At 38.8% G+C, this 26,814-nt stretch overlaps 6 protein-coding genes across 13 annotated transcripts in view; 1 reads left to right on the top strand and 5 right to left on the bottom strand.

Moving 5' to 3' along the window:
- LOC18597327 (leucine-rich repeat extensin-like protein 6) overlaps positions 1-11,947 on the bottom strand; it is a 35,093-nt gene extending 23,146 nt beyond the window's left edge. Inside the window, exons 1-4 of one of the 5 annotated variants that reach the window (XM_018123140.1) lie at positions 11,792-11,926; positions 11,674-11,718; positions 11,242-11,323; positions 10,372-11,079 (exon numbers count right to left, since the gene is read on the bottom strand). In XM_018123140.1, coding sequence (XP_017978629.1) covers positions 10,514-11,079; positions 11,242-11,323; positions 11,674-11,688 — 663 coding nt within the window. In that variant the 5' untranslated portion in view covers positions 11,689-11,718; positions 11,792-11,926 and the 3' untranslated portion in view covers positions 10,372-10,513. Of the gene's footprint in view, positions 1-10,371; positions 11,156-11,241; positions 11,324-11,398 lie in introns of those variants that run through there. The other 4 variants (XR_001928468.1, XM_018123139.1, XM_018123142.1 and 1 more) reach the window with 4 other exon arrangements.
- Positions 2,669-4,460, bottom strand: LOC18597329 (mucin-19). 2 transcript variants are annotated; one of them, XM_018123147.1, is made up of 4 exons: positions 4,356-4,460; positions 3,868-3,949; positions 3,141-3,768; positions 2,669-3,068 (listed from the first exon to the last, which is right to left on the bottom strand). In XM_018123147.1, the coding sequence occupies exons 3-4, from the start codon at positions 3,436-3,438 to the stop codon at positions 2,941-2,943; spliced, it is 426 nt and encodes a 141-aa protein (XP_017978636.1). In that variant the 5' UTR covers positions 3,439-3,768; positions 3,868-3,949; positions 4,356-4,460; the 3' UTR covers positions 2,669-2,940. The 2 variants fall into 2 exon arrangements, with proteins under 2 accessions (XP_017978636.1, XP_017978634.1); XM_018123145.1 differs by having other exon boundaries at positions 2,669-3,768.
- Positions 7,116-9,462, bottom strand: LOC18597331 (pentatricopeptide repeat-containing protein At4g16390, chloroplastic). 2 transcript variants are annotated; one of them, XM_018123133.1, is made up of 2 exons: positions 9,414-9,462; positions 7,116-9,336 (listed from the first exon to the last, which is right to left on the bottom strand). In XM_018123133.1, the coding sequence occupies exon 2, from the start codon at positions 9,242-9,244 to the stop codon at positions 8,135-8,137; it is 1,110 nt and encodes a 369-aa protein (XP_017978622.1). In that variant the 5' UTR covers positions 9,245-9,336; positions 9,414-9,462; the 3' UTR covers positions 7,116-8,134. The 2 variants fall into 2 exon arrangements, with proteins under 2 accessions (XP_017978622.1, XP_017978623.1); XM_018123134.1 differs by having other exon boundaries at positions 7,116-8,591; positions 8,925-9,456.
- LOC18597328 (pollen-specific leucine-rich repeat extensin-like protein 1) lies at positions 14,098-16,136 on the bottom strand. The gene is made up of 3 exons (XM_018123138.1): positions 15,682-16,136; positions 15,237-15,318; positions 14,098-15,065 (listed from the first exon to the last, which is right to left on the bottom strand). Exons 1-3 carry the CDS (start codon positions 15,694-15,696, stop codon positions 14,395-14,397), a joined length of 768 nt encoding a protein of 255 aa, XP_017978627.1. The 5' UTR covers positions 15,697-16,136; the 3' UTR covers positions 14,098-14,394.
- Positions 17,426-18,913, bottom strand: LOC18597332 (keratin-associated protein 5-3). Of its 2 annotated transcripts, none has more exons than XM_018123135.1 (3): positions 18,878-18,913; positions 18,392-18,473; positions 17,426-18,292 (listed from the first exon to the last, which is right to left on the bottom strand). In XM_018123135.1, the coding sequence occupies exons 1-3, from the start codon at positions 18,884-18,886 to the stop codon at positions 17,469-17,471; spliced, it is 915 nt and encodes a 304-aa protein (XP_017978624.1). In that variant the 5' UTR covers positions 18,887-18,913; the 3' UTR covers positions 17,426-17,468. The 2 variants fall into 2 exon arrangements, with proteins under 2 accessions (XP_017978624.1, XP_017978625.1); XM_018123136.1 differs by lacking the exon at positions 18,878-18,913 and adding an exon at positions 18,859-18,865.
- On the top strand, positions 21,886-25,104 carry LOC18597333 (heavy metal-associated isoprenylated plant protein 3). The gene is made up of 5 exons (XM_007026295.2): positions 21,886-22,106; positions 22,445-22,622; positions 22,858-23,051; positions 23,991-24,081; positions 24,483-25,104. Exons 1-5 carry the CDS (start codon positions 22,098-22,100, stop codon positions 24,812-24,814), a joined length of 804 nt encoding a protein of 267 aa, XP_007026357.1. The 5' UTR covers positions 21,886-22,097; the 3' UTR covers positions 24,815-25,104.

The following is a 26,814-nucleotide window of genomic DNA, read 5'->3' on the forward strand; positions in this document are numbered from 1 at the left end:
AAAAAAAAAAAATCAAGTAATGAGCCTTAATTATATTCCATTGTGAAGTGCAAGAATTAGCGAATATGGGTTCCTACATATAGCAAAAAGTTAATAATGTTTGATGAACAATTTCTCAATATTCTTGCTTTCAGTATATATCCATTGCGTTGTATCTAGCATTATGTATATCATGTTCAATTTTTTTGTAAAATCAAAATGTAGATTTATATTATTTATTTTGTATTTTGTCTTAGTTAATTTGATCTTGATAAAAAGAAAATATTATAATTTATAATACAATCTCATAAAGTGAGTTAGACTTCAATGTTATACTTGGACTTTTTAGTGTAAGTTTATGTAAAAAAATCCTAAATCTTATGAGGTTATGATGGATGAGATTAGGGATTAGTACATAAAGGTAAGACAAGTCTCCTCTTCAGTCTACCGAAAATGTTAAGAATCCCAACCATTTAAGATTATGGATTAAGAAGAAGGATAATCTTAGTACATTGAATCTCAGTAATCTGAGCTTGTTTGACTTGATTTTTTTTTAACTTAAAAACTATTATGAAGTTTTTATAAAAAGTAATAACTTTTAAAATTAAATTAAATCTGTTTAGTAAATTTACTTTTATGAACTTTTTTTTTTTTATAAGCAGTTTGACAAAACAACTTATATAAGTTCTAATTTTGGTTAAAATTACCATAAAAGGTATTTAATAAATAACTTTCTATTAATCACAAATTCCTTTATTTACAATGGAAAAAAGTTAACTTTATTTTTTTATTTATTTAAAACAAAATTTTAGAAATATAAAAGTATTTTTATATAACATAAATTTTATAATTAATAATAAATCATATAAAATGAAAAACAAATAATGTTAAAATTATTTTGAATAGATAAAAATATTTTTGAAAGAAAAAGAAAATTTTTTAAAAAAAGACGAGCTTTGAAAAAAAAGAAAAAAAAGCTCTTCTTTATAGCTTTTTCTAAAGTTTTTTTTTATTTTACTTTCTTAAAAACATTATTTATTTTTTAAAAAACTTTTTCAAATTCTTATTTGGTCTTATTTTTATTTTTAAAAAATAAATAAATTAAAAAAAATAAAATTAAACAAGCACTTAGATACCCTCTTCTTCGCCATAGCATCAGCGTGGACCTGGAATATCCCAAATCTGAACTGACAATATAGAAAAAAGCAACGCAAGACTGACCAAATGAGGAGTTGATATGTGAGTGGAACAGCCCAAAAGCCGAGACGGATTGAGGACTCAAGAGCCTTATAAATCAAGCTTAATTGCTTCTTTAAGGCAGCCTAGGTGTCTGGTTTCATGCACTAACACCCAATAGGTAAAGGACACGTGGAATGTACGTAGAAATTCATATGCTCAGTGGGAGTGTCGTTATACGAGGGGCTGCTTTTGATTGCTGACCTTCCAACCCTCCCTCCCTTCCTCAGCATGTGCTGGGGTTGATTGACAATTTGACACATCTCACCTTCCCGTCACAATTTAAATCAAAATTATATCCTAAGGTACAACATTTATTGTTAGGTGCAATTATGGGGCATCTACCCCCACATGCCAACCGTACACGTGTCCCAAGAACTGGTGGCTCGCATCTTGCTACATTTGTCCGTTCTTCAAATTCTCTCACCTGTCCATTGGGCAACCTAAACTATTGTTTGGGACCCACCTTCTTACTTTCATTTTTATGATCATAGGCAACACGACTTGATTGAACAGTCTGCACCATATGCCTGACTGCACCAGGAGTCAGGGTGATGCAAATCTGTGGATGCCCAAGGAGGGGATGATGCCATTCGTGAAGCTTAATTTCAAGTACTCCAACTAACCCTACTGATCCTAATCAATTTAGAGTCGTGGCAGTAAAACAGTAGCATGGGAACGGGATAATTTTGGAGTTAGCAGATTATGAATGATTTACATGGATAATTAACCTATGGAAGTACACGCATGATCCAAACATGTGTAAGTGCAAGCCATGTGTAAATGGGAAACTCTTACCAGGGAGTAACGCTGGCATTGTGCAAGAATGAATATGGACACATACATTGCAGACCTTTGACTTTACTGGCAGCTCCTTTCCTATAAAAAATTATTAGGTCCAATGTTCCGAAGTTCCAACGGAGCTCTTGTCGATCCCTAGATTGGATACCAAAACTCGAAGCGCCTAGGCAGGTCTGTGGACACTCCTGTAGTGAAGTTCATGCTGTCTCTGACTATCGGGACTCCTTATTGATAAGTCAAATTGAATTTTAAGCCGAATCTTATGACTTTTTGAAGATGCTATCTAGTTCCTTTTCAACCTTTTGAAAATCGTAAATTACGTTAATGTTTTGGTTGTACCTCGTTACCTCCTTTCCTCGGCCAAAGCAAAGATGTTGGTCCAAGCTTGAGACTCAAACGAGGCAAAGGGCTCATTGTGTCATCAGGCCATACCGGGCCGAACTAAAGATGTAATGAGAAAGGTTGAATTAAATTTTGCAGTGGGCTCAGGAAAAGCTCGTCCATTCTCCAATCGAGAAATGGACTTCATGATGCACGCTAGGCTTTCTTAACTTTTGTTCAAGACCAAAACTCTCAAACATCGATGTCGGCCGAGCCCAAACGACTACTACCATGATGAGAGGTCAAAATTGAAAATATATTACCACTAAGATAAAAAAGTGATAAGCTTTTATTAAATATACTATTGATAAAACGATAACAACACAAGGAATCATGGAAAGGAACATACATACAGTGATCAACCAACGACAAAGCCAAAGCACAACTTTTATTGATCTTTCTTCTACTGCGAAACCTGACACACGCTCACGTCAACACATGCAAAAAGGAAACTTCATACAATCTTCTTCTTCTTCTTCTTGTCGCAGGCAGTAGCATCTTACATTATTATACAACTTGATCTTTCTTCGTAGTGACATCGGCTTATAGAACAGCTTGTGCACCTACCGCAAGAACATCCACTGTAACCAGTGCAGGAAAAGTTACCGCACCGCTTGCACGACCCGCCGTTGCAGCCGCTGCAAGAAGAGCTGCCGCACCCTTTACAAGACCAGCTACCGTATCCACTACAAGACCAGCCGTTGCAGCCGCTGCAAGAAGAGCTGCCGCACCCTTTACAAGACCAGCCGTTGCACCCGCCACAGGATGAGCTGCCGCACCCTTTACACGCCCAGTTGTTGCACCCACCGCAAGATCGGCCGTTGCAAGAAGAGCTGCCGCAACCTTTACAGTGCCAGTTGCCGTGCCCACTACAAGACCAAGACAAGCCGTTGCATCCGCTACAGGAAGAGCTGCCACACCCTTTACAAGGCTTGCTGCTACAATTGCTACAATACCAGCTGATCCACCCATGACCTGAGCAGCTTTTGCACCCACTACCGCCACACCCACCACACCAAACTCTTTTCCCACAATTCTCATTGCATGCGAGTTTGAATGGAACACCTTTACTCTTCTCGCACGGCCCTTCTCGATGCCACATATGGCATTCCTTACAAAATATCCCTACTATGTTAATCGTTTGGTATTCTTTCTTCTCAGGCTCTTTAGTTTTATCCTTGCCAGATTTATCTTTCTCTGTTGTTTTTGTATCCTTATCAGTAGCAGGTTTATCTTTAGGTTTAATCTCAATGCCTTTAATGCAACAACCGGCCTTGTCGCATATCTTGCTCCTGATAGACTCAGGATTGCTAGATACCACACTGATCGTCACAGTGTTTGCCTTCTCATCGTATTTCTGATCTCTTATTTCTGTTCAAACATCACGCGTAGACTAAATCGGTTTCCTTCCAAAATTTTTCTTTGCATGGATAAACAGACAGAATGAATAAAAGAAGGGATCAGACTTGCCTGGAAATTTACAGAGCACTTTCTTGACCTTCTTATAGCAGCGGTAGCACTGGAGGTCTACTTTCAACACCATTGTTGTAGCCTGTAAGAATGCTATTATCAATCAATATACAATGGGTAGGTGGATAAAAATTAATTGTATGACCTCTGGCTATGATTACATACAACAAATCAAGAGTGTCATGGTGTTGTCCATGTAAGAAAACATTTTTTTTATAATATTTTATACTACTTTAAATCTATGTCTTTAATTAACTCTTATAATTACTACTTATCTTTCTGATGTTTTATTTATGACAATGATACATCTATCGTACTATTTGTCATGCATTGCAGACTGTCAAATCATTTTGTTATTTGGCAAAACAAAATTGAATCTGAATAAGTTCATGAAACATAAAAAAATAGCAGTACTCTTGGTAAAGATAGACAACACATGGAAAATACTACTACTAGAGCCAAAAAGTACATAAACAAGATGTTCACACCTCTGCCATGGCAGTGGATGATCGATGAAATCTAGTAATAAGACAGGTGGTTTCTTATCAAAGAAAGATAAAAAGTCTTGGTCAAAGAAAGACTAAAGAGAGAAAATTAAGAGATGGTGGTGTCTTATGAAAACTAAGCTAGCTAGCGTCTTAAATAGACCGAGAGCTCTGCTTCCATGCACTGATACACAGCCAATGAGAATCCAGCATAGGACGCTGATCAAGATTGTCATTATACGTTAGGATTTTGCACCTTGATAATCTTGAATCTATCAGACGTCGAATCTTAATTTGGTTCTGAATGTGCTGGATTGATTGGCACTTCTTACCCTTTCGACAAATTGACCAAACTAAAATATCTTGTCGCAATTAACGAACCCAAGTTAATGTTCATTATTTTTCACGCCGCCACTCGTACGACGAACATGCTTGATTGAGTATTGTGGAAAAAGCCAAACCAACAAAAGACAAGTAGCATCCCGAAACGTTCACGTCAACTAAAAGCGATGTTTCATCGATTTGGAGCAGGTGATCAGTCGCTGCATATTTGTATCAAGTTTCGAATTGCAATATTTTCCAGCCAGCAGAGAACCGACATCAAACTCTTATCACCATGTTTACACTTTGTTCTGAATCTCTATATCTACAGAAGGTGAAGGCAGACCCAACGTGGATGCTTCCCCACTAAAGTTCTGATCAAGCAACCAATTTGATTACAACATATGTGGTACATGTTAGAGCAGTAGCAGGGTGTTTTGGTTGCATCGGTTGCAAGCAATTATTGTAAAATTGGACTGATACACATCGTATCATTCTTTCCTGACGATAGCATTGCAACCACCATCCTTTTTTCCCCTTGGGCTCCAGCCGTTTTGGCCTTGCATAAGCAACTACGCTACCCTCAAGCATTAGAATCTTAATTAGCTTTGGCCTACTATTTTTTTTTATAAATTACTTTATAATTAATGAATATCTTATCGACTACAATTCCTAGCTGCAGGCCACTTCAAACATATCGACCAGTATATAAATGCAAATTAAGGCTTAAGCCTGCTGAATGGTGATTGAAACAGACGGGACCCGAAGGAGACATTATAAAGAAAGTGAGGTACGATTTAGCAACAAGACAAAATGGAGAAAATGACTTAATGGGTGGATAGCATTAAGGACTGTATAAAAATTTAGATCGGAGAATAGTTAAGTCGAATCAAAAGGAATCATTAATCGTAGCTTCTATAAATATAATAAAAAGGATGCCCATTGTCGGTGGTTAGCTCAGCACCCAAGCAAAGCCCTCCTTCAAGTTGCTACTAGCTAGCTTCGCATACACATTAAATAGACTTGGAGACTAATTAGGTTCATATGACTGAATTTAAAAAATTAACAATAAAGAAATAAAGATTCAATGCTTTTGCTGATTCATCATCGTTTCAGCATGATAATTTTTCTTGATTTCTTCGTACATGCAAATAGAACTTCCTTTTTTTGAGGGGTTGGGCGGTGGGGGACAGTTCACATGAAACTTACTACTAGTTATACATAAAAGGAAGTAATTTATCTCAAATCTTCTAAATTTTGTGCTTTTTGTGGCGTTGAAATGTAGAAAACAATAAAGAAAGTTGGGTTTTGTGGCTAATGTTGAAAGCAATAAAGGAAAAAAAAATCCCTCTGTAATTTAGAATTTTCTTGATGATTTGAGACAATTTGGGTCCTGTCAATGCTTGGGTGCAGAACCGAAACAAGTGATCCTGGCCGAAAATGCCTTTTGTACTATATTTTTCCCTTGATTGGGTTGGCAGGCCTTTAAAATTCACGGGCCAACCAAGTCCATGTAAAGAATAACCATGGACATTGTTATAGTGAGCTACACCACACGATGATTAATCACATCTATATCCTTCGAGTGAAAAAACAAAAACAAAAACAAAAGAAACTTTGATTTCTCCCTTTTATTTGTTGGCCAACGAGCGTAGCACATTGTTCCTCGGGAACACAAATCCTCTGCCCCCCTTTCCTGCCCCCATCCGTGCCTCCTCTCTATAGTTTGCCATCTATCCTATCCTTAATGGGATGTTAAAAACGGTAGTGCCAAAAGATTGAATATGATCTGCTTTGCTGGAAGAGACGTGTCTGAAATGGTTCCTTAATCCGATGACCATTTGTCAATGAATTCCTTCTCAACATATTCAAGGATATCGAATATACAAGATCTTAGACTTTAGCCGGATGACGAAGATCCTTAACAACTTTCATTTTCTTTTGTTCTTCGAAATCCGGGGAGGGGATCTTGAAAACAGAAAACAGTGAACACAGAAGAAGAAGAAGAAGAGATGGACTGAAACTGGGGAAGCTTGTTCCCCTTTCTTTCTTTTTTACTTCTGTTTGGGTTGCGTATAAATTAAGGTATTAAGCCACACGGCATTAAGCTAAAGTTTCTAGATGACTGGCTGCTTTCCCAAAAAGTGCCTACCAACCATGAATGAAACTATTTAAAACTTGTAACATATTCTATGACCCCACCCCGTCTCTGGATTTGTCATATCATCTTTAACTGAAAGCCATGGCGTAAAAGAAAAAAAGGACAAAATGAGAGAAAAAGCAAACACACCATGGAAAGGCAAATCATTAACAGATACTTTTTTATTAAATAAAAATATTGGTAACAACCTTTTTGTAAGTCTGAAATGGCCCATCGATTGTCCACCACCGCCACCAACCTTATTAGTTCTTCTTATATGACCTATGAAATGTCTATCATCGAGAAGGAAAAAGCAATTTCTTGTTTATGGATAACTAAAAAGAAAAATAATTTCACATGGAGTAAAACTGACTCAATATTCAACAGAGACAATTGGAAGATTATCAGTCATGCCATGGAAATTGAGAAATTCTCACAAGTATGTGCCACGTTACATAATTGAGCAAGCTTGGGGGTTTTCTTCGCTAAAACACTCTCCGCGACTCGTATAACAGTACTTGTAGTCGCCGCCACCGAAGCCCCAGCTATCATAAACAGGTCTACCATAAGTCTCGTAACATGGGCGTGGAAGTGGTCCACCATAGTAGCAAGGCTCCCCACCATGGCCATGATAACAGTCTGTGCAACAATAACCAAGTGGGGGATAGGCCATTGGCGGTGGAGGTGCCGGTTCTATAGGCTTTGGTGCTGGGGCTGGGGCTGGTTTTTCAGCTTCCTTAGGCTTTTCAGGCTTCTTTTCGGGCTTGGTTTTTCAGGTTTCTTCTCAGGCTCCTTGGGTTTTGGGGGTGGTGGTGGTGGTGGTGGTGGTTTGATCTCAATGCTCTTGATGGATTAACCACGCTTGCAGCATATCTTGTCCCTGATCTTCTCCGGACTGCAGCATACCACGGTGATCGTCACCGTGTTGGCCTTCTCGTCGTATACCTGCTCTCGTATTTCTCTTGTTCACAAAAGCCATCATCACATATCAACTCATCCATTTCTCACCTAGAGCTCAATCATCAACTAACTATGTTGCTATTCAATACTGTAAACAACCAATTTACATATACATAAAGACAGCCTTTCACAAAAAAAAATATATATATATAGACAAAGACGATGGAAACTTACGAGGGAACTTATAGAGCACTTTCTTCACCTTCTTGTAGCAGCGACAGCACTGAAGGTCTACCTTCAGCACCATAGTCGTCAACTACATCCGTACACATAACAGAGTGGTTTTCCATATTTCAGGCAGAAAAGAAGAGTAAAATGCTATGATGAAACATGAAAGAGATAAATTATTCATCTATCACCATTAGCAAACAAAGAACTTTTCCATATTTCCATAGGCTCGTAAGAGGGTAGCATAGGTTGCCCAATTCGGTGAAAATCCATTGTTTGTTATCTCTTTGTAAATAGTCTTGGCCTGCCAAGGCCTCTTGGCTCTTCCCATAGCATCCAACAACGTATTATATATAGCCAAATTAGGTTTAGCACCTAGGGCCTTCATTTCCTCATAAACATTTAAACAGCCATCATAATTTCCAGATATGCCATATATTTTAATCAAAGTTATAAAAGTAACAGGATCAATACGCCATTTTTCTGTTCTAGCACGGTCATACAAGTTGAAGGCCATATCAACATTCCCGGCCCGGCCATATGCATCAATCATAGCAGAGTAAGTGTCATCATCAGGATCACACCCGTATGTAGGCATTTTCTGAAACCACTCGACAGCCTTATCGGGCAAAGCACACACCCTAGCACAACTAATCAACGTGGAAAAGGTAACGTTATCAGGCTTAACCCCTTTTTGAAGCATTTCATCGAACAGTTTCTCAGCTCCATCCAAATCCTTAGACTTTCTAAAAACCTTCATGGTGACATTATAAAGAATGATCTCTCTACTTGTTTTCTTTAATATCCTTTGAAAATGGTTAAGAGCAAGCAATGTAGTGTGAGGGTTTGACATGTTATTAAGAACAACCACAGCATCTTGTTCCAAAACATCGTTACCTAAACGACTCAAAACACTTAAAACATCATGTTCATTTGGTTTGCAGGAATCCAAAGAATCTGCTACTTTAACCAGAGAAGAGTACCTGGAATCGTAAGACAATTGCCTGAGCCTTGAAGCTCTGGGGCTTCTGGGATTGACCCAGACATAGCTCTTGGTAGAAGAACCGGTTTTGCCATCTGGGGACTGAGAATTGGAATGTTTCGGAGTGTTTTTCGTTTGGGTGATGGGGTCTTGCAAGGAGACATGGCTAATTTGGATAGAGGATTTAGACTGAAACAAGCAGGAAACCTGCTTTAAAGAAGGAGCGGTGCTTCTTGCAGGTCTCGTTTTGGGTGAAGCAGAAAGAGTGTGGCGATCATGGAAAACATAAGAAGGTGAAGAGCATAGATGATGATATGCCATTTTCTCTATCTGTTTGTTTAAGCTTTGGCTAACTCAAACACTCACCAGACAAGAGAGGAGAAGAGACGAGAACGGGCAGATTCTATCGAGAGGAACCTCACCGAAACTCGGGTTCAAGCTCCAATTAAATTACTAGTAGAGCGAAAAGAGAAATGTGGCTGGAACAACAGAAGGAGACTGCCAGAATGGCCTTATCAACACGACACAACGGAAACCCGTCGTTGCATGGTTTGTTCTAGTTTTACCATTTTAACCTTATAAGTTCCCGATTGCCTTTTGCCTTGTTCATGTTTCCAACAAAAGGTATCAAAATATCTGCTACAACATTCAATGTCCACGGTTGTTTTTTACTTGGACTTGGTCGGGCTATGAATTTAAAAGGCCTGTCAACCCAATCAAGGGCAAAATAGATCATAAAGCATTTTGGGCCAGGATCACTTGTTTCACTACAATCACCCTTCACTCATCAGGCTTTGGCCTTAATTTGCTTTTCTTTTCTTTTGGTTCGGATTCGCAGTTATAATAACTATATATCTTGAACATAATCTATAATATCTGTAATATACTTAAAAGAAGCCTCAGTTTCAAAAAGTGCTTAAAAAAATTAAGCAATATTTTTTAAAAAAATATGAAATTGTTTATGTGAATTATAAAAATATGAATTCTACTCGAATCATATACGTAAGTATTTTATATTTAATCCATATGTAATGCACCGGTCATACTCTAATAATAATAAAACTAAAGTTATTATGATTCTAATGCTTGAGGGAAGTCCTAGCTGCTTATGCAAAAAATGGTGGTGGTTGTTTATGCTATCGTACGCCAGGAAAGAATAATATGACGACAATTGCTTGCAATCCATGCAACCAAAACCCCTGCTGCTGCCCTAATATTTCTCACATATCATTGTAATCAATTTGGTCGCTTGATGAGAACTTGAGTTGGGGAGCATATACCTTCACCTTCTGTAGACTTTATCTGGATGACGACAATACTTAAACAACTTCCATCTTCTTTTGTTCTTCAAAAACATCTTCATCGGGAGGGGAAGGAAGAGATGGACTGAAACTATAGGAAGCTTGTTCCCTTTTTTTGTTCTTTGGTTTAGAATTGTGCAGAGAGTCTTAAATTTAAGATGCTTTTATAATTGTAATTAGAACTTTACATTTTGCTCTACGCATATATATATTGACAACTATATCACATATATAATACAAGTTAACAATACATTAGAATAAAAACAGTCATGAAACTGGCGTACATGTTTTACATAATTAAGCAAGCATCGCTAGAACAATCACCGCGGCTCACATTACAGCTCCAGCTATCACAAACTGGCCTACCAAAACTCCAGCAACATCGGCATGGAGGTGGTCGGGTTGGTCCATCACAGCAGCAAGGTCCCCAAACACACAAACGATGACATCGCATGCAACAAAATGGTAGCAGTGGAGGTTGTGGTGGGGGTGGTCCATCACAGCAGCAAGGTCCCCAAACACAGACACGATTGCATCGCATGCAACAAAATGGTAGCAGTGGAGGTTGTGGTGGGGGTTGTGGTGGACGCGGTTCAGGTTGTGGTTGAGGTTGTGGTGGCGGTTGAGGTTGAGGTTGTGGTTGTGGTTGTGGTTGTGGTGGCGGTGGTGGTCGCGGTTTCGGTGGCGATGGCGGTGAAGGCCTGGGTGGGGGTGGCGATGGTTTGATGATCTTAATGCCCTTGATGGAACCGCCACCCTTGCGGCATAACTTGTCCCTGAACTTCTCCGGACAGCAACATACGACGGTGATAGTCACCGTGTTGGCCTTCTCGTCGAATCTCTGGTCTCGTATTTCTCTTGTCCACAAAAGTCATCATCAAATTATCAAAACTTTCTCGACTAGAGCTCAGTCATCAACATACTATGCTTGCTGTTCAATACTATAAATAGATAAAATCACAAATACTACAAACAACCAAATGTGCAAATATCCGCAAAGACAAGACAGAAACTCACGAGGGAACTTAGAGAGTAGTTTCTTGACCTTGTTGTAGCAGCGACGGCACTGAAGGTCTACCTTCAGCTCCATTGTTGTCACCTACATCCGTACACATATCAGAGTGGTTTTCCATATCTCAGGGAAAGGAAAAGTAACATGTACGGTGAAACAAACCATTAGGAAACATAGATTTTTTGCTACTGTCAGACAAGTGGAATGCAAGTACAAGATTCAGGTTCTGACATGGGAAGAATTGGCAGAGAAGCCATTCAAGAGCAAACGGCCACAGAACCCAAAAAAAAGAATAAACTTTTTACAAAAAGTAATAGCCACAGAAATGTGTTACGGGGAAACAGACAAGGGATAAAAAAAAAAAGCAATAATGAAGAAATTGGGTGCTTGCTGATAAGTAGTGTTAGAAACAGATAAAAGAGATAAGATTTAGAAACCTTCTTCTCCTCCATTGTTTCAGCTTGGACTTGGAAATCCCGAATCTGAACCGAAAAGATAGAATGAAGCAAGGCAAAGCTGATGAAATGAAGAATTAATATAGTGAGTGAAACTGACCGAAAGCTACAAAGACCAAGAGGGATGAACTGGTTAATGACCCAAGTTAAGCTTCATTGTTTTTCATGGCCCGAGAATGTGGTACGCTCAATGGCCACCAAATAAAAGGGTGAAATCAAAGGTTTTTTTTGTTTTTGTTTTTTCACTCAAAGGATATAGAAGTGACCGACTATCGTGTGGCGCAGCTCACTTTAACAATATCCATGGCTATGCTTTAGATGGACTTGGTTAGCCTGTGAATTTTAAAGGCCTGCCAACCCAATCAAGGGAAAAATATAGTACAAAAGGCATTTCGGGCCAGGATCACTTGTTTCGGTTCTGCACCCAAGCATTGACAGGACCCAAATTGCCTCAAATTATCAAGAAAATTCTAAATTATAAAGGGATTTTGTTTTCCTTTATTGCTTTCTATATCAGCCACAAAACCCAACTTTCTTTACTGTTTTCTGCATTTCAATGCCACAAAAGCACAAAATTTAAAAGATTTTAGATAAATTACTTCCTTTTATGTATAACTAGTAGTAAAGTTTCATGTGAACTGTCCCCCACCGGCCAACCCCTCAAAAAAAAGTTCTATTTGAATGTACGAAGAAATCAAGAAAAATTATCATGCTGAAACGATTATGAATCAGCAAAAGCATTGAATCTTTATTTCTTTATTGTTAATTTTTTAAATTCAGTCATATGAACCTAAATTAGTCTCCAAGTCTATTTAATGTGTATTCGAAGCTAGCTAGTAGCAACTCGAAGGAAGGCTTGCTTGGATGCTGAGCTCACCACCAACAATGGGTATCCTTTTTATTATATTAGACTATGACCCGTGCGATGCACACGGGTTTCTTTTTATTTGTTTTTTTTATCTTTTTTTTTTATTTTTTTTTTCTATACCCTTCGTGTGAGTAAAGGAGGAAACTCTTTTGGGATTTCTTTTTAAATATGTTATAGATTTATAGAAGCTACGATTAATGATTCCTTTTGATTCGACTTAACTATTCTCCGATCTAAATTTTTATACAGTCCTTAATGCCATCCACTCACTAAGTCACTTTCTCCATTATGTCTTGTTGCTAAATCATACCTCACTTTCTTTATAATTTCTCCTTCGAGTCCCGTCTGTTTCAATCACCATTCACCAGGCTTAAGTCTTAATTTGCATATATGTACTGGTCGATATGTTTGAAGTGGCCTGCAGCTAGGAATTGCAGTCGATAAAATATTCATTAATTATAAAGTAATATATAAAAAAAATAAGTAGGCCAAAGCTAATTAAGATTCTAATGCTTGAGGGTAGCCTAGTTGCTTATGCAAGGCCAAAACGGTTGGCGCCTAAGGGGAAAAAAGGATGGTGGCTGTCAATGCTATCGTCAGGAAAGAATAATATGATGTGTATCAGTCCCAATTTACAATAATTGCCTGCAACCAATGCAACCAAAACACCCTGCTACTGCTCTAACATGTCTCACATATGCCGTAATCAAATTTGGTTGCTTTATCAGAACTTAAGTGGGGAAGCATCCACGTTGGCCAAGCCTTTCACCTTCTGCAGATATAGAGATTCAGAACACAGTGTAAACATGGAGATAAGTGTTTGATGTCGGTTGTCTGCTGGCTGGAAAATATTGCAATTCGAAACTTGATATGAATATGCAGCGCCTGATCACCTGCTGCAAATCGATGAAACGTTGCTTTCATTTGACGTGAACGTTTCCGGATGCTACTTGTCTTTTGTTGGTTTGGCTTTTTCCACAATATTCAATCAAGCAATCGTATGAATATGATCTGCTTTGTGGGAAGAGACGTGTCTGAAATGGTTCCTTAATCCGATTACCATTTGTCAATGAATTCCTTCTCAACATATACATATATTTTTACGGCAAGGATATCCAATATACGATATCTTAGACTTTAGCCGGATGACGAAAATCCTTAACAACTTTCATTTTCTTTTGTTCTTCGAAATCCGGGAGGGGATCTTGAAAACAGAAAACAGTGAACACAGAAGAACAAGAAGAAGAGATGGACTGAAAGTAGGGAAGCTTGTTCCTCTTTCTTTCTTTCTTTCTTTTTTACTACTGTTTGGGTTGCGTGTAAATGAAGGCATTACGTCACACGGCATTAAGCTACAGTTTCTAGATGACTGGCTGCTTTCCCGAAACGAATCTACCAACCATTCATGAAACTATTTAAAACTTGTAAAATATTCTGTGACCATGTGTCTGGATTTGTATATATCATCTTTTAACTGAAAGACATAGCCTAAAAAGATAAAGCACAAAGTGAGAGAAAAAGCAAACACACCATGGAAATGCAAATCATTAACAGATACTTTTTTATTTATTAAATAAATAAAAAAGGGCCACAAACTTTTTGTAAGTCTGAAATGACCCGTCGGTTGTCCACCACCACCAACCTTATTAGTTTTTCTTATATGACCTACGAAATGTCTATAGTCGAGAAGGAAAAAGCAATTTCTTGTTTATGGATAACTAAAAAGAAAAACAATTTCACATGGGAGTAAAACTGACTCAATATTCAACAGAGACAACTAGAAGATTATCAGTGATGTCATGGAAATTGACGATGCTCATTTAGTATGTGCCACGTTACATAATTGAGCAAGCTTGGGGGTTTTCTTCGCTTAAACACTCTCCGCGACTCGTATAACAGTACTTGTAGTCGCCGCCACTGCAGCCCCAGCTATCATAAACTGGTCTACCATAAGTCTCGTAACATGGGCGTGGCGGTGGTCCACCATAGTAGCAAGGTCCCCCACCACGGCCATGATAACAGTCTGTGCAACAATAACCAAGTGGGGGATAGGCCATTGGCGGTGGAGGTGCCGGTTCTATAGGCTTTGGTGCTGGGGCTGGTGCTGGTGCTGGTGCAGGTGCGGGTGCTGGGGCTGGGGCTGGGGCTGGGGGTTTTTCAGCTTCCTTAGGCTTCTCAGGCTTCTTTTCGGGCACTTTAGGCTTCTCAGCTTCTTTTGGTTTTTCAGGTTTCTTGTCAGGCTCCTTGAGCTTCTTCTCAGGTTCTTTGGGTTTTTCAGGTTTCTTCTCCGGTTCTTTAGGCTTTTCAGGTTTTTTCTCGGCTTCTTTAGGTTTTTCAGGTTTCTTCTCCGGCTCCTTGGGTTTTGGGGGTGGTGGTTTGATCTCAATGCTCTTGATGGATCCGCCACCCTTGCAGCATATCTTGTCCCTGATCTTCTCCGGACTGCAGCATACCACGGTGATCGTCACCGTGTTGGCCTTCTCGTTGTATACCTGGTCTTGTATTTCTCTTGTTCACAAAAGCCATCATCAAATATCAACTCAGTCCATTTCTCACCTAGAGCTCAATCATCAACTTATTATGTTGCTATTCAATACTGTAAACAACCAATGTACATATACATAAAGACAGCCGTTCAAAAAAAAAAAACATATGCACAAAGACGATGGAATCTTACGAGGGATCTTAGAGAGTACTTTCTTCACCTTCTTGTAGCAGCGACAGCACTGAAGGTCTACCTTCAGCACCATAGTCGTCACCTACATCCGTACACATAACAGAGTGGTTTTCCATATTTTAGGCGGAAAAGAAGAGTAAAATACTATGATGAAGCATGAAAGAGATAAATTATTCATCTATCACCATTAGCAAACAAAGAACTTTTCTGCATTACAGACAAGGGGAATGGAAGTACAACATTCAGGTTCTGACATGGAAGAATGGGCAGATGAGACATTCAAGAGCATACAGCCACAAAACCAAAAAATAGATTTAACTTTCACAAATGCGTTACAGGGAAACAGGGGACCAAAAAAACAATTCAAAGCAATAACAAAGGAAATGGGCGTTAGCTGTTTAAGTACTGTATGAAACTATAGAGAAAAGAGATAAGATTTGGATACCTTCTTCTCCGCCATAGCTTCAGCTTGGACCTGGAATATCCCAGATCTGAACTGAAAAGATAGAATAAAGCAACGCAAGACTGATCAAATGAAGAATTAATATGTGAGTGGAACAGGCCAAAAGCCGGGAGGGATTCAGAACTCAAGAGCCTTATAAATTAAGCTGAATTGCTTCTTTAAGGCAGCCTAGGTGTCTGGTTTCGTGCACTAACACCCAATAGGTAGAGGACACGTGGGATGTACGTAGAAATTCATATGATCACTAGGAGCGTCCTTATACGAGGGGTTGCTTTTGATTGCTGACCTTCCAATCCTCCCTCCCTTCCTGAACATGTGCTGGCGTTGATGGACACATCTCACCTTCCCATTACAACTTAAATCAAAATTATATCCTAAGGAACAACATTTATTGTTAGGTGCAATTATGAGGCATGTACCCCCACATGCCAACCGTACACGTGCCCCAAGACTGGTGACTCGCATCTTGCTACATTTGTCCATTCTTCAGGTTCTCTCACCTATCCATTGAGCACCCTAAACTACTGTTAGGGACCCATTTTCTTACTTTCATTTTTATGACCATAGGCAACACGACTTGATTGAACAGTCTTCACCATATGCCTGACTGAACACTGAGTCAGGGTGATGCAAATCTGTGGACGGCCAAGGAGGGGATGATGCCATTCATGAAGCTTAATTTCAAGTACTCCAACTAACCGTACTGATCCTAATCAATTTAGCTTCGTGGCAGTAAATAGTAGCATGGGAACGGGATAATTTTGAACTTAGTTGGTTATGAATAATTTATATGGATAATTAACCTATGGAAGTACACGCATGATCCAAACATGTGTAAGTGCAAGCCATGTGTAAATGGGAAACTAACTCTTACCAGGGAGTAACGCTGGCATTGTGCAAGAATGATTATGAACACATACATTGCAGGCCTTTGACTTTACTGGCAGCTCCTTTCCTATAAAAAATTATTAGGTCCAATGGTCCTAAGTTCCAACCGAGTTCTTGTCGATCCCTAGCAGGGAAATGGATTGGACACCAAAACTCGGAGCGCCTAGGCAGGCCTGTGGGCACTCCTGTAGTGATGTTCATGCTCTCTGACTATTGGGACTCCTTATTGATAAGTCAAATTGAATTTTAAGCCGAATCTTATGACTTTTTGAAGATACTATCTATTTCCTTTTCAACCTTTTGAGAATCGTAAATTATGTTAATGTTTTGGTTGTACCTCGTTACCTCCTTTCCTCTGCCAAAGCAAAGATGTTGGTCCAAGCTTGAGACTCAAACCAGGCAAAGGGTTCATTGTGTCATCAGGCCATACCGGGCCGAACTAAAGATGTAATGAGAAAGGTTGAATTAAATTTCGCAGTGGGCTCAGGAAAAGCTCGTCCATTCTCCAATCGAGAAATGGACTTCATGATGCGCGCTAGGCTTTCTTAACTTTTGTTCAAGACCAAAACTCTCAAACATCCATGTCGGCCGAGCCCAAACGACTCCTACTATGATAAGAGGTCAAAATTGAAAATATATTGCCACTAAGATAAAAAAGTGGTAAGCTTTTATTAAATATATTATTGATAAAATGACAACAACACAAGGAATCATGGAAAGGAATATACATACAGTGATCAACCAACAACAAAGCCAAAGCACAACTTTTATTGATCTTTCTTCTACTTCGAAACCTGACACACGCTCACGTCAACACATGCAGAAAGGAAACTTCAAACAATCTTCTTCTTCTTCTTCGTCTTGTTGCAGGCAGTAGCATCTTACATTATTATACAACTTGATCTTTCTTCGTAGTGACAACGGCTTAGAGAACAGCTTGTGCACCTACCGCAAGAACATCCACTACAACCACTGCAGGAAAAGTTACCGCACCGCTTGCATGACCCGCCGTTGCAGCCGCTGCAAGAAGAGCTGCCGCACCCTTTACAAGACCAGCTACTGTATCCACTACAAGACCAGCCGTTGCACCCGCCACAGGATGAGCTGCCGCACCCTTTACACGCCCAGTTGTTGCACCCACCGCAAGATCGGCCGTTGCAAGAAGAGCTGCCGCAACCTTTACAGTGCCAGTTGCCGTGCCCACTACAAGACCAAGACAAGCCGTTGCATCCGGTACAGGAAGAGCTGCCACACCCTTTACAAGGCTTGCTGCTACAATTGCTACAATACCAGCTGATCCACCCATGACCTGAGCAGCTTTTGCACCCACTACCGCCACACCCACCACACCAAACTCTTTTCCCACAATTCTCATTGCATGCGAGTCTGAATGGAACACCCTTACTCTTCTCGCACGGCCCTTCTCGATGCCACATATGGCATTCCTTACAAAATATCCCTACTATATTAATCGTTTGGTATTCTTTCTTCTCAGGCTCTTTAGTTTTATCCTTGCCAGATTTATCTTTCTCTGTAGTTTTTGTAACCTTATCAGTACCAGGTTTATCTTTAGGTTTAATCTCAATGCTTTTAATGCAACAACCGGCCTTGTCGCATATCTTGCTCCTGATAGACTCAGGATTTCTAGATACCACACTGATCGTCACAGTGTTTGCCTTCTCATCGTATTTCTGATCTCTTATTTCTGTTCAAACATCACACGTAGACATAATCGGTTTCCTTCCAAAATTTTTCTTTGCATGGATAAACAGACAGAATGAGTAAAAGAAGGGATCAGACTTGCCTGGAAATTTACAGAGCACTTTCTTGACCTTCTTATAGCAGCGGTAGCACTGGAGGTCTACTTTCAACACCATTGTTGTAGCCTGTAATAATGCTATTATGAATCAATATACAATGCATAGGTGGATAAAAATTAATTGTATGACCTCTGGCTATGATTACATACAACAAATCAAGAGTGTCATGGTGTTGTCCATTTAAGAAAACATTTTTTTAATATTTTATACTACTTTAAATCTATGCCTTTAATTAACTCTTATAATTACAACTTATCTTTCTGATGTTTTTATTTATGACAATGATACATCTATCGTACTATTTGTCATGCATTGCAGACTGTCAAATCATTTTGTTATTTGGCAAAACATAATTGAATCTGAATAAGTTCATGAAACATAAAAAAATAGCAGTACTCTTGGTAAAGATAGACAACACATGGAAAATACTACTACTCGAGCATAAAAGTACATAAACAAGATGTTCACACCTCTGCCATGGCAGTGGATGATCGATGAAATCTAGTAATAAGACGGGTGGTTTCTTATCAAAGAAAGATAAATAGTCTTGGTGAAACAGAGACTAAAGAGAGAAAATTAAGAGATGGTGGTGTCTTATGAAAACTAAGCTAGCTAGCGTCTTAAATAGACCGAGGGCTCTGGTTCCATGCGCTGATACACGGCCAATGAGAATCCAGCATAGGACGCTGATCAAGATTGTCATTATATGTTAGGATTTTGCACCTTGATAATATTGAATCTATCGGACGTCGAATCTTAATTTGGTTCTGAATGTGCTGGATTGATTGGCACTTCTTACCCTTTCGTCAAATTGACCAAACTAAAATATCTTATCACAACTAACGAACTCAAGTTTAATTGGAGCTACCCATCTTAAGCACCTAACAACCAACGTTGTTTATAGTAGGAAGAAGGATTCTTATGGAGGTTTGTCATTAATTTGATGATAATCATGCGAGGTTGTCAACGCATTGAAGGATTTTATTCCCCGGTCTTTCTTAATTCCTTATGGGGTGACTTTCAGGGAGGCATCTTGACGTTCTATCCATAATCAAACTTAAAAAGGAAAAAACAAAAAAATAATACTACTAATATATATATAGATATATACTTTGTCAGAATGCTTCTGTTTTTTTGTTATATTTAGTTTGGTATTTGGACATGCATCGTCCCCACGTGTATTTTGTAAGAGGATTAAAATCGGCCACCGAAGACATCACATGCTAAACTAAGCTGTTCTTTGTCATATTCCGCTCTCAAACCTGCCTAAAAAAACTAAAGTTCCTTGAAATGTTCCGGCCAAGAAATTATTTTTCTGTATGATATTCTTGCTTGTTTGTTTTCAATAATAATTGTAGTGGGTCGAAAGATTTTTGCCCAAAGCTTGAAAACCCAAAACTTTTGAGTTCAGCCTCTTTCCTTGTCCCTTGGTTTGGTTCTGGTATCCCTTAAGTGTTAGTCTCAACTGGCCCAGCAATGGGTCGTCTATCGGCCCAAAAGAGTTCCGAATGGTTTCAACTCTAAAGCGTTAACTCTATAGCCTGGCCTGTTGGTAGGCAATGGATTTCTGTTACTGTTTCTGTCAAAGCAAGAAAGCAACGGATTAGGGACATAACCAAAAAACAATGGCTATAGATTACGCACGAAAGAAATGGGGATACGATCATTGACCCGAAAGAGACAGGGAAGTAAAGGCTAAAATAATAGGTGCGAAAGAGGATGGCTATGTTTCCTTTATTTCCCGTTTCAGTTCTCTAAGTGCAGCCAACCCAGCAAGCAGCGGTCGGCCACATTCTAATGAGTTTTAGTTGTTGTACCAGAACCTAGCTTTGCAATGAATTTCTATTGCCTCTCATACATGAAAAATAGGAGAAAAGAAGAAGAAGGAGAAGCAAGCATATTTGGTATGTTGACATCACCATAATCACCATAAGATTAGGAGCGGCATGCAGGCGAAGTTAATGAATTAATTATTTCGGTATCTGTAGAGTATAGCGTAAATGGTTTTTTCTTTCAAGCTGCGTACCAGGACCACTTGTGCTAGTATTCTACAATTTCTCGTAACTAACTGTCAAGGCTTTTACTTTCGAGATTCTAACATCAGGTTTCAGAATCACCTTTTTGATCCAGGGAAAGTGCTTGCATCTCCGTTTCGTTTCCCAGTCTAGTAAAATTTTCTACCTTCATTCCAATCTCAGAAGCAATTATTAGTTGAGGATCAATTACTTTTTGAATGGCCCTAGCTACATTTATATGTCTGCACTGAATATATATGATTGCTTGCGCTGTCATTTCATTATTGTTACTACAATTACTAGTATATGGTTTCTAATCATCAGATCTCTATCTGTGTTTAGAAATCCAATTAGCTGTTAGCGTGCTGCTGAACCCACCAGTGTACTGAGACTTTGGCCGTGGGATGTGGGCTGTGGCCTGTGGAAGATTCTCTTGTTTGAGGTGAGCGTCAACTTGTTTACGTGAAGACAGAAAATGAAATCCATCATCCTTTTTCTTTTCTTTACTTTTCCGGCCCATCTTTTTCTCATACCACTTTGATTTCATTGGAGACTAGAAGAATGACGATAACGCTTATCATCACAAATGTCATTCATTGAATGGTTCTCCACTGGAAGGTCCCCACCCTGATTCTTTCCCTTCCCTTGCTTTTTCTAAGATCCTGAATTCAGAATTCCTGATATGATAGCGTTCCCTGGCGGACCATAAATTGGGGTTTTCGTGTCTGCGATCACTCTTGGGCTTGGAAGTTGGAATCCGAAACCGTGGGCTCCATTTCAAATTATTGTTCATATTTTACATTGTTCTACTTACGTATACATCATGTCCTCTGACAAGCCTGTTTCTTTCTATGCACTACAACAAGTTGCCTCTCCATTACATTTCACTATTCACGGATCAATCACCCTGTAATCCTGCTTGATTAAACTTAGCACTATACCTTAATGAAGATGGATTTTTTTGATCAAACCAAGAATTTCATGGTGGGGTCCTGATTCTAGCTTTGTTTGTCTGAGATCGATGGAAAAGAAAACCTTATCAGGATCTTTTCGGACTTTAATCAGCACCAAAAAGTATGAAATCATCTCAGCATGGAACCAGCAACCAATATTCAAAAGGTTCATACTTTACATACACTGCTTTAAGACCACTTTAATTAACTCTTGGTTAGACCAGGTAATCTCAATCTGAGGGGCTTCGGTTTTGTCCTTAATTGTAGTAATTTTCGAGTGCATGGGATTAAACTTTTGCAGATACTAAAATTTGAAAGTGAGGAGAAATGAAATACAAGTGTATCTGATCTGTGTATGATTATGATATGACCCAAACCGTCCTTTGCTTTATGAGCACAGTACCACCGAGGGTCCTATACTGCGAGCAAATTTAATAGGAAGACAAGGGCAAGTTATGGTATGCTGAGTCAGCTAAAGGACATGTGTCAACCGTGCATTAAACAACTCCACGTCAGATCTGCAGACACGCTATTTAAATCTATTCTTTCTGCTGAGACCCTGACTAAGAGAGAGAGAGAAAGGAGGTTAATTAGGAAGAAAGAAAGAAAGAAAGAGAAGCAAAGGGCGAGTGTGAACAAGTTATAAAGTTCATTGTTTGCATATCTAACTGCATCTGCTGATACAAGTTCTGAAGTTGAGTACTTTCGGAATCATCGCAGAAATGGGTGAAGTAAGTGTTTCTTTGGACCCCTAACTATTAAATGAACTGTTATGTCTTTGTTGGTTGTTGCAATATTCTTTTATGCATGTAAAACGGCTTCTTACTTCCATTATTATCCAACTAAAATGACAGCCAATTTTTGGTCTGATCTTGTTGAATCGCCTCTTCTTCTAACCCTTCAGTTTTGTGAGGTTTATGTAATTATGGTTGTTTGGTCTTTACCTTTTTCTTTTCTTTGGCTTGACGTATAGTCTGAGTTAGAATTATTTTATACGCTTGCTCGTCAATTGTCTGACATGGCTGAGAGCTGATAGTTTCATTACATGTTCTTTGCATGGTAACCAAAGGAGAACAGAGAAGAAAACAAAGGTAAGGAGAAGAAAGAAGAAGCCAAGGATGAAAAGAAGGAAGACGAGAAAAAAGAAGAAAAGAAGGAAGAAGAGCCTCCAGAGATCGTACTCAAGGTTGATATGCACTGTGAAGCTTGTGCTAGAAAAGTTGCAAGAGCCCTGAAAGGATTTGAAGGTCATTATTCTTCCTTTTTTACAACCTTTATTTAGCTCACATAAACCTCCTCATTTTTCACAGAAGATACTTAGAAGAAAGGGGAAAAAATGATATTAACCATTAAAATCAATGAGTAATTCCTTATGAAGCCAAAAAATGGCCAAATCTAACTTACCAGGAGAAAATGGAAAAAGTTTTGATATTATATATATATTATGTGTTAGTTAATACTATTTTAGTTTGATAATAACAGGAGTGGAGGAGGTATCCACAGATAGCAAGGCAAGTAAGGTAGTGGTGAAGGGAAAGACAGCAGATCCCATCAAGGTTTGTGAAAGGCTACAAAAGAAAAGCGGTAGAAAAGTGGAGCTAATTTCACCTTTGCCAAAACCACCAGAAGAGAAGAAGGAAGAAAACAAAGAACCCAAAGAAGAAAAAAAGGAAGAGGTAACAAAACAACAAATAGTTTTTCATAGTTAGGGTATCAAACATAATGATGAGTAATCATATTGTGCACCACTATCTCATATAGTAGTATTAATGAATTTACAGTGGAAAAAGAGGAGTGATAAATACTCGCAGTGCCCATTTTTGACCAACTAAAGTTGGTTTTTGCTTAGACCTTTTTTAATGTCATAGAGATTGGAACACAATCCCTTTTGGGCTTTGGAGTTTGAACTACCTATACTGTGAGACCTGTGAGTGGTGTGCTGTTTCCGTGCTGACATTGATAGTAACAAAACAAGTCGGCCACGGCCACAGGCACATATTACAAGAAGGAAGGAGACTGTTAAGGGTTTAGACCCCACGGTTCCGCAACAAGCGTGTACTGCTCAGAGTCTGCAGGCTGCACCCATGGGGTCAAGCCCTCACGGGTTCAGACTTGATTAAGTTAATTTACTCCTGCATTCATTAGAATTTTGAAACCAACAACATTAAATTATTCGTATAATTAGTAATATTCAGTTACTATCTTGGTGTTTTATCTGCAGAAACAGCTGACTAGTAAAAGTTGTAGTTTAAGACAAATGGGATTTTTGTTTCTGGTAATAGGAGAGTAGTAGGTGGATTATATGAAGAACAAGAATATCTATACAATATATGGTGTAGTGTTTGGTGGTATTCTGCTCATGGTCAGCAAGGTGTTCGAGGCGCTTTGTCCTGTTTTTGCAACTCTCCATCTCATAGGGTGTTGAGCCTGTTGGATTCTTATGTCAACTCGTGCATATCTACCTTGGTGCATACACCTAATTAAGTGAAAAATAGTAACGGAACATGCAATGTCAGTCTTAGAGATTTTTTAGCTTAATTTCATTCATATAATCAGAAGAGCTTTAATTAATTACAGTGGATTGTGACCATTTGCTGGTTTAATCTCTTTGGCAGCCTCCTGCTGCGATAACAGTAGTGATGAAGGTTCGTATGCACTGCGAGGCATGTGCTCAAGTTCTGCAGAAGCGAATCCGAAAGATCCAAGGTACTACAATGTGCAATTCTTTTCTGCTATTTTGCAATCCGATTTCTGGATTATGTCAAGGTTTTAACTTTTCAACATTCATATCTATGTTTCTTACCCCAGCCACGAAGTCATGTAGTAGAGTAAATATTATCCTCGGAAATATAAAATGAAATGATGGGCTATCAGATAAACACCAAGGCTATCAACTATCATCATTTGAACAAAAAAAATACACAATGAATTGCCAAAAGCATCTCACAACAAGAATATTATAATTTAAAGGGTAATACTATCCAATATATGAAACTTCACTGTTTTCAACTGGTAACATTTTCATATCAGAATTAAGTTAAGAAATAAATGTGATATTGGGTGATTTGCGACTATAAAATTGAAGCTATTGCTTGGAATTAATATAGGTGTAGAGTCAGTGGAAACAGATGTGGGAAATGATCAAGTAATAGTAAAAGGCGTTGTAGATCCCACGAAGCTGGTTGATGATGTATACAAGAAAACCAAAAAGCAAGCGTCCATAGTGAAGGATGAGGAAAAGAAGGAAGAAGAGAAGAAAGAAGAGAAGAAGGAAGAGAAAGAAGGAGAGAAGAAAGAAGGTGAAGAAGGCAAAGGAGAAGAAGATACCAAGAGTGATATCAAGCGAAGTGAATACTATCCATCCAAGTTTTACTCGGAGTATGCATATCATCCTGAAATTTTCAGTGATGAGAATCCAAATGCTTGCTCTGTCATGTAACCAGCAATTTCAGTTTTATATTGTATTCTAGTTAGTCAACTGGCCCAATATCCATGCAATTTTCCAGGTAGTATCTATCTGATAATAAGATCTTGCCAGACCAAAAAAGTGCTTGTGCTATCCTTGACATATCCTATGTAATTATGGGTTTTGTTTCTTGTCATCTTTGAGTTCAGAACGATGTATTGGAGTACAGTTCAAGTGATCTTGAAGAAGTTGGCTGTAATAAGTTGACTTGTGTTAAGTTGCTTTCTCTTTATTCACATACTATAGCATACAAAATTTTGTAATCTTCAGAGATATTTGTTATCAGGTTTTCTTAGCCATTCAAAACTCAAAATAAACATGCTCCAGCAGTCTAAAATAATGGGAATCATTTCGTTTCCTGAGCAAACAATATCACACTCTCCTTGATTTTTATACTTCATTGGAGAACATCTATTGGAAGATAGATAGCTAGGTGATCACTGTCTAGCAGATCATATGTGGCAAAACATGAAAAGAAAACAAGTTTGTACTTGATGCTTTTGAATATTCAGTAGTGAAAAAGAATCACATTAGTGCACTGGGAAAGATGCTTTTCCTAATGATCACCTTGGCAATCGACATTAAGTTTGCTAGGTGGTGACTATTGCCGCTAGAATCTACTGAAAAGGTCTCTTTTATAGAAAGCAACAGCGTTGTCTCTAATGTTGGTCAGACGTCTTACATAGCTTTAGGAGAAAATACATATGCCCCAAGTTGGTGTTCTACAGTTCTACAATATTGAACTAAAACCTGGAAATATTGTTTGGTGTGAGAGCGCAATTGAGTTAATATTCTTGACGATATTTGGTGAAAATTGATGTTGTCAAGGAGCCTGCATTTCCACTCATGGTGCGTACTTGACAGCCACTCAAACCCAACATTGGCAAATTCGGCAAGGTCTTAGGACTTGTGGCGGATAGCAGAGGGAGAATTCTACACACAAATCCGTATATGAACACTCGATGCTCCTCGTACCATTTGAGAAGGCAACACTATATGAGCCACTCATGCGGGATACCCTTGGTCCATACCAACTCGAAGGTCTGTATCTGTCAAAACTACAAAGACTTAAACTCGGAACGTGTAGTTTCACATGCTGGGTGGAGCTTGAAAGATAGAATTAAACTTAATAATATAGTGTACAGAATGATGGTAAATTGTTTAACCGCTGCTGAAATGTGGATATATATGCATTATGGAATAATTGGAGATTTCAAGTTGACATTATCGGTTGGACTTTATTTTGTGGAGGTTGCACTACCTGCCGATATATCCTCACTGCAATGTGCAAAGCAATGCCCTGACAAAATGGCACGCTGGGCTGCAACTGGTAAACCGGTATACGAATGGAATCGAACTGCACCACGGGGCCATTGGGTGGGCAGTACCTTTTTTATGCTAATCGAAAATCTAAGGCTCAGGCCTAAGGCCTAACACACGAAAGGTAGAGCAGAGTCGTGAGGTCACAGTCAATGTGACTATTGTCTCTTTGAGCATATGGTGGGGTGGTACCATGTACTGTCATTGGTGAAAAAAAGAAAAGATTAACAATAGCAGAAAGCAAAGAGATTTACATCTCTCTCTGTCACGATTAATTAGTGGAAGAGGGGACCCCTTTAGATTGCAATCGTTCTGATAGTAATTAAGAAGGCCCAGTAGTCCCCTTAAGGCTTCAAGTTGGGTGCATCAGAACTAGGCCCACAACCTCGAGGTCCAGGGCTCTTTTCCCTTCATAAAATGAACTGAAAATGAACCAGGATGTTTTTCCCTGTGGATCTGTCTTCCCAGTCGTTGAACCGTGCGCATAGAGTATCATCACTAACAATTTAACACAATTGATTGATAGCGAATTAAGCTTTCTCACTTGCCGCATTCGAAAACATACGAGCCCATATCTTCTAAAGTTAACTTTTTCTTTTCCTTTTTGTCATCGAATGGAGTAAACATATAATGGCATTGCTGCAGTGTATGAC

The sequence above is a fragment of the Theobroma cacao genome, chromosome 6, assembly GCF_000208745.1.
Source record: "Theobroma cacao cultivar B97-61/B2 chromosome 6, Criollo_cocoa_genome_V2, whole genome shotgun sequence".
Taxonomy (NCBI): Eukaryota; Viridiplantae; Streptophyta; class Magnoliopsida; order Malvales; family Malvaceae; genus Theobroma; species Theobroma cacao.